The 11,790-nt window shown below is 26.2% G+C and overlaps 1 protein-coding gene across 1 annotated transcript; it reads left to right on the top strand.

Moving 5' to 3' along the window:
- Positions 1-5,170: 5,170 nt before the first annotated feature.
- LOC126908577 (zinc finger protein on ecdysone puffs-like) lies at positions 5,171-11,713 on the top strand. The gene is made up of 9 exons (XM_050690770.1): positions 5,171-5,389; positions 6,471-6,780; positions 6,899-6,967; positions 7,391-7,494; positions 8,733-8,775; positions 8,841-8,918; positions 9,007-9,258; positions 10,142-10,714; positions 10,809-11,713. The coding sequence occupies exons 2-9, from the start codon at positions 6,475-6,477 to the stop codon at positions 11,208-11,210; spliced, it is 1,827 nt and encodes a 608-aa protein (XP_050546727.1). The 5' UTR covers positions 5,171-5,389; positions 6,471-6,474; the 3' UTR covers positions 11,211-11,713.
- The last annotated feature ends 77 nt before the right edge of the window (positions 11,714-11,790 follow it).

Raw genomic sequence — 11,790 nt, 5'->3', positions numbered from 1 at the left:
TTGATTGAAAATTATATGAATGATCGCCTTTAGCTTCTATATATCAAGTTTTTAAGCAGTTTTATCTTTAGATATGAAACAATGTAATGCTAATTTGTTGTAATTCGGAACATTATTAAAAATCCTGTATTTCATAGGTAAACTATTTCATGCATAATTAAAAAAAATATAGAACTTATAGATGGTTTATCTCTGACAAACGGAATTGAAATAAAAGAATGATTTTAAAGGCATCGTTGTTTTTTAATTAATATATGTTTTCGGCAAAATTTAAAATATTGTCAAAAAAAAGGGATAACATCTTTGCCACGAACTGATAATACTCCGATATTTGACAAAGTAATTATTGTTTCGGACATCTGGTACTCCGACTATGATACCATAGGCTAACATAACTACGACGGATTTTACTCCGACATTATCGATAGTTTGATAGTTCGATTATGCATCAAAAGTTATGTTATATTTTGATTGTATTGTTAATAATGGGGCGCATCGATCGTATATGTTACATATCACTAAATCTTAAAGAAAATATTTTGAAATTGCCCATTAAATCAGATATTTAAGTCACAGCTATTATATTATGCATAAAGTATTTTTGAAATAAAGCTTAAAAACTATACAATGGATAAATTTTTATTTTTACTGTAGTAATTTAAAGAGTTGTACCTGAAGACATTTTTTAGATATTGTTTTAAAAAATAAATAATTATTAAATTGAAAAAAAAAACTGAAAGATTAGAAAATAAGCTGTTGATTCTACTTCACTGATTTGACTTAGGTAAAGATGGGTATCGTACATTGCTTGTATAAACTAAATCGTTTTCATATTGCCACTCTTTTGGCAGTTTTGAGATTCCCAGGTGATTAGATCCAAGTCCAACTGGTCATGTTATTTGAGGCGAATTGTCACCAAAACAAATGAGTATATTCCTTGTTATCGTCACATTCAAAATAGATTTATAGGAGGTAATTTATTGGAATGTTCTGCTATTAAGATTCATTAGTAATGTAAGCCTTCATGATCACGATTTGCACTCGTGTATCAATTCAAAAAAAAAACTCGTACTTTCAAATATATTTGCAAATCTGGGAAAATAGGCGATTTTAATGTGGAAATCTTTATCGCTTCTCAAACGCACAAAATAAATTGTCTTTTATCGTGTACATAGGTTTTTCTAATATTTAAAATAGAAGTGAAAAATTATTCGCTTAAGTTTAGACAAATAATAATAATGGCAAAAGGCGAATTATCGTCATGCTATTCGTCTCGACTGTGTTTTTGTTTGACCCAACGAACATGTGCTGAAAAATAATTTATTTTAACTCTCCTTCGATATATAAGTTCTATATATTTTAAATTTCAAAGAAATTTATTTGTTGCAAAAACAATCTTATTTGTAATTGATTCGTTATACTTTGGCGGACACGGCCGAAAAAATCCTTTTCTAAAAATTTATAAAATAATCTCAATAACCTATATTTGTCACTCATCAGTTTTTTGATATTAACCACAAAAATTTAAGGTCAGTGTATAAGTTAGGAAAATCTATTAAAACTATATCACAAAAAAAATTATATATATTTTCTTTAAATAAATATCATTTTTCTGAATTTTGAAAGGACTAACTCTTATAAAAGAAAACTATGCCCGTATACGAGAGTAACAAGGGTATTCTCAGAAATTTGTGTTTGGAAAATATATATAAAAACACTATTTTTTTATTTAAGAACTAAGAGGCTATAGTTATTGGCTCATAGCAATTAACAAGTTAAATAACAATTAGATATCTACAAAATAATTTACAAATATAGGTATTTATGTATACATAATTTTAAAATTCAAGAAGTTAGATGCTTTTATACTATTTAGTTTGATTTAAAGAAGAAATAACTTTTTTGATGACTTAATGGTTCGGTCCTAGTAATTCGTACAGATTTTCAGGAAAATGACGTTGTTTCTGATGTTTGTATATTTTCTACAACGAATTATGGTATGTTTCACAGTCAGGTCTTCCCCATAGGTGATACATTTTTTTTACAGTGTTTTCGTATGTTGCTTTTGTTCAAAGATAATCCTCATTTGAATGACTTTCAGCTTTGATCAGATTTAATCGATCTTGATTAGGAAATAGTGTCGGTCTGGAACCTTAGAGATGATCCCGGAAGCAATTTTCCTTAATAACCTTTCAAACAATATTCTCAATGGTCCAGCGAGAAAAAAATCTTAAATTTAATGAGGTCGTCCTGAGCCGAGCCGACACTGCGAAAAGATGATTATTTTGCCAATGTTTTCATCTCGTTAGCTTAATGTGTATTCTGCAAATACAAATTTATTGTTCTATAAATACAAAATGAAGTTTTTTTAAAAATTAAAATTCATTTTATGTGTACTTTTTAAAATATGTAAGCATATTCCTAAAAAATAAAATCACGTTCACTATATTTTTTTATTTTAAACAACTGACAAAACTTCAGGTAATCCTCATACAAATGAAAAAAACTCAACTATTTTTCACTAAATCAACTGCATATTTTTAACTCGACTTAGTTAAGTTTAAAATTAATTATCTTAACAGAAGAGTAAAGTAAATTTATGATTAATCATAAACTATTGTCGACTGTTAACTTATAACTGTCTTGTGTTTACTTAAATTGACTAGAGCGTAGACTATTGCAACAAAATATTTGGGAACTCTAATTTACATAATTTCAGAAATGATGAACTAATCAGAAAAATATTTCTATACAACAAGAAATATAAATTAATTCATTTTCGCGGTATATTTTATGGCAGAAATTTAGGAGACTAAGCCCCCTTAAGTCTCTTCAGTTTGCAGCCAATCAAAAGATCGAATCCAAACTGGACTTAATTAATTTCGTTGTTCACTTTTAAACAATAATAAATCAATAAATAAACAATATTAAATCATATATTTGTTTAATTTTATACGACACTAAATGGAATGAAAGTTTTACAGAATGGGATACCGAATACTTATATAAAACATCTGTTTAATGACGAATCCTATCCATCAGTGACATGCACACCTATATTTTTTTTTACCTATTAGTAAATGAAAAAACTACAACTAATTAAATGTTATAATAATGGGCACTAATAAGGAGAGACAAAAAATAAAAATTTTAAGTCTGAAATTTAGAATCGCTCTTCTTCCCCCTCCAAAAAAAAAAAACTTTTTAAGGGCTTACATCAATTATATAACTGGGATTGTTTTAGTTTAAAGCCTCCCTCCTTATCTTATCATATCGAAAGTCGGATGCAATTCGAGAGTCTTATTGTTATAATTATTCGTTAATAGACAGTAATCAATTATAACGCTTTTTTACTATATTAATTAATATAGTAAAAAAACGTATTATGTAATAATTAGCGATAAGGGTTATATTTTTCTATCAGATAATATATTGCTACGATATTCATCTACTCCGAAATTTCATAATTTTTTAATCGATATTCGGAGCAATCAATTAATTGTTCTGCTCAGAGTAATCATCGTCGTAGTAAAATCCAAATTTTTGTAACCGGTATTGGCAGTAATTGTTGTCGGAGTAATAGTATTTGAAGGATTTTTTTATAATATCGGAGTATATGAATGTCGGAGCATTATCAGTTCGTGGCAATACCCATAACCCGTCAAAAAAATGTACTGATACATTTTGTTATCAATGTAAATTGAATGCTAGTGTCAAAATCAACGGTTTTAAAACAATTGCAATTTTCCATGATGTTTCTCTTTATTACGACGATAAAGAGAATTTGTTTAGAACTGTGACACTTCTAGTTGCAACTATATTTGTGATATTTTATGGCATTATTGAACAATTTAAGTTTAGTAAGAGCTAAGTTTTTTTACGGATAGTCACAAAAAAAACCTATAGATTCTAGCTATGCATCGAAGCTAAAATGATTGGAATATTCAAGTTTCAATCAGATTTACTATGTAACATACAGATGTAGATTTAAGAGGCGACTGTCCCTTTGTGTTTTAATGTTGATTAAATCGTATAATTTTTCCTATATTTTATTTTACTCTACAATGACCGGCTACTGTAAATGCACGTTGGAATTGACTTTTTATATTTTGTAGAAAAAAACCTGTTTTGCATTTCATTTACGGTTGTGTAGCAGTATTAAGTGCATTAATTACATAAGCCTTTTACCGGTCTGTATATGAGTGTTAAATATAGAACACCTCTGTTAATGATTTAATCCTATTTATTGTTTTACTTGAATGGAATTTAAACAATGACATGATGTTACGCTTCATTTTTAAAATAATATAGCATAAATAAGTTATAAATTCAAAATTTTATTTTTAGTTAATCGACTTATGATTGACTAATTGGTCCTCTAAATAAATTACTACTTAAATAAACAGTAGAGATGTTAAGTTCGTGAACGAATAGTTCATTTGAACTATTCACTTAGATGAACTATTCTGAACTGTTTCAGTACCTGTAACTTAACAGTTCACAGTTCGAAAAAAATTGGTAGCAATGTATAAATGAAATAGTTCGCGAACTTCTTTAAAAATTCTTTGTGGTTCGTTGTTCGAAATACTGTAAATGGTTAATAGCTGTTTACAATTAGATAACAAATAAATTATATTGTTAAAATGTTACAGGGTTTTTAACTGTTTAACAATAAAATAAATTCATACTATGTAAAAATATTAGATCAAATTTCTGATTTAACTTAAGACTACTGGTCAGTATATCTACCTTGAATTAGGTGATAATGATAACATGAGCCATGAGGGTATTAATAATAATTTTTTCTTAGTTTATGATGTTCAGGTTAAGGGTTAGTTTATAACTTAATTGCCCATAAGTAGTGTGAACTACAACTGAACTGTGTACTGCTATACTAATAGTGATAAAATGAATAGTTCATTGCCAAACAATATCAGCATGATCAATAAAATTAGTGAACTTAAGAATAGTTCATTTGAACTATTCACTTGAATGAACTATGAACTAATGAACTATTCACAGAAATGAACTAAACTTTCCATCTCTAATAAACAGTACGATGTTTTGATTTCACATATAAAGTAATATGGCGCTATAATTTTGTTATCCTTCCGTTCTATTGGTAACACCGTAATCGTAGGCATGTATGAGATTCGGCGTCGGTTTCCGCCATTTTAGATGTGACTTGTGGTGTTAATAAAATTTACTAAAGTCTCCATTGAACGTTACACGTTTGTGTATGTGTCGAATCGTCATCAGCGTATTCTGTGATTAATTTCCTTGTTCTGAACTGTTGTGATCATCTTTAGACACCAAAATTTAATTTTTCTATCAAACTCCAGTTAAACTATTTGTCAAGTAAATAGCGAGCTTAGCAATTTAACAAACAGTAAGTTAATTCAGATAATCTTGATGTTAGTTCATTAATACATATAAGTTTTTAGGCTAAAAATCATTATGTACTTCTATGTATTAAATATAATTATTACTCAATATTGTTTTAATATGTTCAAAATTTATAATTCATTGTTTGAATCTTAAAAATTTTATCTTTTGTCTACCTAATTCTCTATGGAAATTGATCTTTTTTTTTATAAATATAAACTTTTTTTTTTGTACTTAAAATTGTTTTACATAAGAATTTTGTAGTTTTACTTAAAAGTTCAATATAGTATTAACAGAATTTATACGTTTTTAAATATGTCAACTAAGTTATTTACTTTGAATTTCTTAACATATCAAGTACTTATGCTTATTATAAATTAAGTTTATGAATCTAAATGGATCCAGAATTATTTGAAAGAGGGGCAATATATTTTTAGATATTAAAATAAATTTTTTATCATTCTAAATACTTTTTCTAAGTAAATAAACCCAAGAGGGAGCTTGTACCTTTATACATTTATAATTACATATCTTAAATATACCTATTAGTTCATATAAATTAGACATAAATAAATCTTTAAATATTTTTTTGTGATAATTTATTGAAAATCACTATGTCTAATATTTAGTGTTCTATAAATAAATTTTTGAATTTTTATTAAAAATATTTTTTCATATTTATATATATAACTTTATTTGTAAGAAACTTTCATTTTTGGTAATGATAAATATGTTAATTTATGATGTCTTATAGATATAGCTTAACATACGAACATTTTGTTGATAAAGAAAAAGATTCTTTATCAGAATATAATCGTAACTCAAAAAATTAAAAATGAAGTTTGACCTTTTTCATTGGATGTGTCAATTTGAATATCTAATGATTATTAAATAATTTTTAAATCTCAATTATTAATTTAAAAAATTTTATTTATTTTTTTTATTATTTATAATCATAATTTTTAACTTAACTTAAATATGTATTATAGATAATAAGATTGTGTAAAAAAATATAAGTAACTTTGTCACTAATCAATATATATATATAATTAACTTGTAATATACCTATCCTTAATTTATTACAGAAAAATGTCTTACAATCGTCGAAGTGGTGGCTATGGTGGAAATAGTGGAAACTATGGAGGAGGTAGTGGCTATGGCCAAAGTGGTAACAGTAATTATGGTGGTAGTAATAACTATGGTGGAGGCAATAACTATAATGGAAGTGCAGCTGGTCGATATAGTAATTACGGTAATTATGGCAGAAATCCCAAAATGAGTCCATGGGAATCTGGAGTGTCTCCTGGCGGTGGTAACATGATGCCAAATGTTCATCCAAATCAAATGGCCCTAGCTAGTGATTTACTTTCAAAAATTTTTGCAAATGATCATCAAGTAATAAAAATTTTTTGTTATATTAAAAAAAATATTGTTTATTAGGTTTTATATTATAAAAATTATAATTAATTTTATATTAAAAATGAGCTATGATAATAATATCTTGTTATTACAGGGTGGATATGGAGGAAGCCAAAATTGGGGTCCTAGTCCTGGAATGATGAGAAGGCAAGAGTCCTATAAGGTAACATATAATTTAATAAAAAAATGATAATTATTAAGGTTTTGCAAAAATCATTAATAAACTAAACCAATAAATGTGAAACTTAAAATTGATAGGGTAAAAAAATCCTATTAACCTATTAGGGACATGCTTAAACAAGTTTTGTACAGTGTGTGATCATATTTATAGTATACTTATCTAAATTTTCTTAAATTATAATTTCGATATGCCAATTATATTTATTAATGAGCATTTTAGCTATTTTGAATTTGGCCTGTTGCCTTTGGCAATTAGAATTCTGGAGCTGGCTGATTTGTATCGCTGGCAATCGAATTATCGAACAAATTTCAAATTCTCATCTGAGTTTATTTTTTCATTTGTTGTGCTCTATCGAATCTATACGTTCCTGGCACAATAATTGATCGGTTGTTTGATAATCATCAGAACCAAAACCGGCGCAGGCCTGATAATCGCAATCGTAGACCTCCTCCAAAAAAGGATGATAAGAAAAAGGATTCTAAACCTGAAGCGGATAAAAATGATCAGAGGTAAGGAATAAATTCATAAAATCTATTATTCCGGATTTATATAAACAAATATTGTTATATATCTTCGCTGCTGTTTATTGGCAATACTTCAGTAAAATGTTTTATCCGCCCGAATATTCCATTCCATTAATTTGAAAAAATAGTATCTTCTCAGGCCTAAAAATTTCTGAATAACTTGTATATTATTTTTCTTACTTAATTTTTTTTTTTACTCAATGAATTTGTGAGTACAACACATTTAAGCAAACCTAGTACATAATACCAAGTAAAGTAAGTATTTAGTATATTAATTTAAATTCATGTTTTAATTGTGACAAATTTCACTTGAAATTCAAAATTTATGTGGTGAATAATTGTTTTATGATAAATATGAAATAACTATGATACTAAAATAAAATAGTTATAGTTTCAAGCTGACGATAATGTATATGTCAACATTTTTATTTGTTATGTAATTGAATTCTCTATAAAAAATTATATTGGTACTCTTCATATGAATATTTTTTTAAATATATATCATAAAATATATTTTCTAAAATTCCATTTTCACTCTTCATTTTTAATAAATTCATGTTTATATTTTATACTATAAAGGTGTTTCACAATTGTTAAATTTAAACACTCATTATGATATAAATGTAGCTTATAAATATTTATTTAAAGATTGTCAATTACTATTTTACCATATTTACATTATTCAACATCTAACATCTTTTTTTTCCACGTAGAACTTGTTGTTAGCCGCCCTGGAACTGCCTTGAGGCATTACTTCAGAGCGGGAAACATCTAACATCTATAGATTCTTAGAAAATATAATTAGCTTATACATTGAAAAATAAAATCACTGGAGAATTACTATTTATAAAAGTTCTATTTATTTCTTATAGACATCTTAAATATGTATATCAAAAAATTATTTCTATTCAATTACTCCTGTATCTTCCTAAATATATATATTTGATCCAAAATACTCATAAAGCTGATAATTTTCAGAGTGTTGTTAATAAATAATAACAAAAAAATGAGTAATTCACTTTAAATAAAAAAAATATCTCATTATAATAAATTATATTACAATTCAAATCATCACCATTTTTTTTTTATGTTAAAACAATAAATATTTATGTTTAAGTTTTATATTTTTTTTTTTTTTTAAGTTGTCAATTTTCTTACATTAAGATCTTTTGATATAAACTATTTGAGTTTGTATTCATTTTTCTTTTTTTTTCTTTTTTTAGTGGTGAAAATGCAGATAGTACAAAAAAGGATACAACGGGACAGGTAATTAACTTATATAATACATAAATTATAAACTATGACAGTTGGGTTTTTTTTTTTCTAAATAGGAGCATGTAGATTATGATGGAATACCAACAGCAGTTTTATTTTGTCATGTCTGTCAAAAACATATGTGGGATGGTGCTGTAAGTTAAAATATATGTTATACTTTGTTATGTGTATACTTTTATGAATCAGAATTTAATACTATTGTTTTTTAAATTTTATATTTAGTCTTTTGAAAAACATGTTAGAGGTCGTCCTCATGAACTTATGATGACATATTTAGATGAAACATATAAAATGCAAGTTGAGCTTATGCGTCATCAAATAAGAGCTGCTGAAAATCAAAGGGAAATTGATTTGGAACGTATGCAAGCTCAAAATAAAGGCAAAGCTAAACCTCTGTTTCAGAACTATTGTCCCATGTGCAATATTAATTTCTATGGTCCTCTAACTGGACATCGCAAAAGTGATAGACATCGTGTAAGTTATTTTTATTAATTAAATACTCTAAAATTCTAATCATGTAATACTGAAAATTTATTTATTTTTTGTGCATAATAAGGATTATTTCTCTTTGTTTTTCTCAACATATAGTTGTAAAGCATTAGAAAATTAATCCACTGTCATATTTTTTTTTCTTTATGTATATAAAAACAATGAGGTGCAGGGGTTTATGTTTACAAATCTCTTTGTAAAACTATACATCTATTTTTGGGCTAGTAGGTATAACCATAAAAGTGTTTTTGTAGTTCAACTTCACTTGTAAACAAAATTCAAAAGCCTGAGAGTTTACTTATGAATTAATTTATTATTTTGTACCAATAGCATCAAATTTTATAAGGTGTTTTTTTTTTTTTTTTTTTTTTTTCAAATTAATTTTATAAAAACAAAATGTTCTAATATTGTATTTTTTTGTTAATATCATGGTGTAGTTGTAAAGATTAATTTCTATCCGTTTGAAATATTAATAGCTAATTTTTACCACCTATTTTTTGATCGCCTTTACTCTTTTTCAAATATTTTTTCCCTTTCAGTGGTGATTGTCTTGTTTCAAAAAAAAAAAAAAAAATGGCTGAATTATTTCTCAAAAGAGTTTCAATTATGATTTCTTAAAGTAAAAATTATTTTACTGTTTATCATTCATTCAAATATCATCTTCATAAATTACTTTTAAATAGCTTTATACTTGATTAATGAATTGATAAACTTTCTAAACCTATGTCTATTTATTTTTATATAAAATAGAAAACTGAATTATGAAATGTTAGTTATTCTTCTATTTCAAAAAAAAAAAAAAAATTCATAGTTTTTAATATTTTATATTGTAATTTTGATTGAAATAATATAATAATTTTTATTTTAGAAATTAAAACAATTCTTACATCCTGAATGCAAAATGTGTGATACGTTATTCCATACACGTTTAGAATGGGATGACCATAAATTATCAGCTGCTCACTTGCGTAAAGTAGGTGAACAAAGGCGCTTGCATAATCCTGATCTAAAAGATGACGAATTTGAATTACTTGATGTAATTCAAATTGATGATGATGAACAAACTGAAGAAATACCTGTTGCTATTAAGACAGATATGATTGAAGATAAAGATATTAAAGAAGAAGAAGATGAAGAATCTAATGAAAAAAACAAATCTTCTGAAAACAATGATGTGGAAATAGATGTTGAAAAAAGCAAAGAAATAGAAAGCAACAATGATGAACAAAATGAAAATGTTAAAAAAGATGATACTGACTTAAAGAAAGAAAAAGATGAAAAATATAATCCAGCAAATATTGTTGGTCGTGAACTTGTAGTCAAAACTGGAGGTTTTGTCTGTCGTATATGTTCTGTATTTATGAAAGATAGCGATGAAGCTAATCTACATTGTCAGACAGCAACTCATTATATCAATTATACAACAATTACTAAGCTTCATGTAATTATATTTAATGAATATAATATTTACTTATTTATATTAATTAAATTGTTTAGGACAAGTATTATAACTTTTTTTTTTTTTTTTTTTTTAGGCTAAAATTAATAATAGAAAACGTAAAGTCAAGGATGAGAAAAAAGAAATCGAAAATGGTGATATTAATGATGAGGTAGACAATGAACCAGCTGAAAAACAAGCCCGTTTGGAAGAAAATGGAAACAGTACTTTTTCAGATCAAAACGGAACTAAAGAAATTGATGATGATGTTCAAGAAATCAAAGTAGAAGTTCCAATTGTTGAAATAATGGATGATGATAAAAAAAATGAAATTGAAGAACCAGCTACTACTGCTGAACCTGAAACTGCCATCGAGTCTGAAACAGATCCTGTTAATGAAGCCGAACCAGTTCCTCCTCCATCAAAAACAACTCCAACCCGTGGTCGTGGTGGAGCCCGAGGTCGAGGTGTTGCAAGAAGAGGTCGTTCAAGTCGTTAAATACATAAATTAAGATGAGCATTATAGTAAAAATATATCGTTTTAAGTCTCAATTATTATTATACCTCAATTGACTAACTTTTTTGTTTAAACTCATTTATAAATGCTGGTATGTATATTTATATGTATTCATAACAATTATATAGATTACATATTTTGTAAACTATCAAAATCAAATTTAACTATTGACTGCATTACTGTGTTGACTTGGTTATAAAAAAAAAAAAAAAATTATTCTCACTTGTGTTGTATAAAACAGAGTATAATTTGATACATTTTTTTCAAATAGCTGCCTAATTATACATTAGTCTAGATAAATGAAATATTTCTTTGTATGTTTTGTAGTGCTTATTATATCCTTTATGATAATTATTACAATATAATTAATAGCTTTATGTATGATTATGATTTGTTTGATTACTTTTTTTTATAAATATTTAGTAATTTAATGTTTACACATTAACCGTATAGTATATGATACAATATATATTAAATTAAACTTATCTCTTAATAACAGTTTTTTTTATCATATTCAAACTGAAATACTGGATATTTTTAATTTAACATCTGATACAAATAA

Source organism: Daktulosphaira vitifoliae, unplaced genomic scaffold (assembly GCF_025091365.1).
Source record: "Daktulosphaira vitifoliae isolate Bord-2020 unplaced genomic scaffold, ASM2509136v1 Scaffold_5, whole genome shotgun sequence".
Classification (NCBI taxonomy): Eukaryota; Metazoa; Arthropoda; class Insecta; order Hemiptera; family Phylloxeridae; genus Daktulosphaira; species Daktulosphaira vitifoliae.
Note: the sequence above shows the minus strand (reverse complement) of the source record. Positions and strands in the feature narration are given on the sequence as shown.

Coding starts and splice junctions, on each gene's coding strand:
- LOC126908577 (XM_050690770.1), top strand. CDS start 6,475: ATGTCTTACAATCGTCGAAGTGGTGGCTATGGTGGAAATAGTGGAAAC. Junction 6,968..7,390: donor GAAGGCAAGAGTCCTATAAG/GTAACATATAAT, acceptor GATAATCATCAG/AACCAAAACCGGCGCAGGCC. Junction 7,495..8,732: donor GCGGATAAAAATGATCAGAG/GTAAGGAATAAA, acceptor TTCTTTTTTTAG/TGGTGAAAATGCAGATAGTA.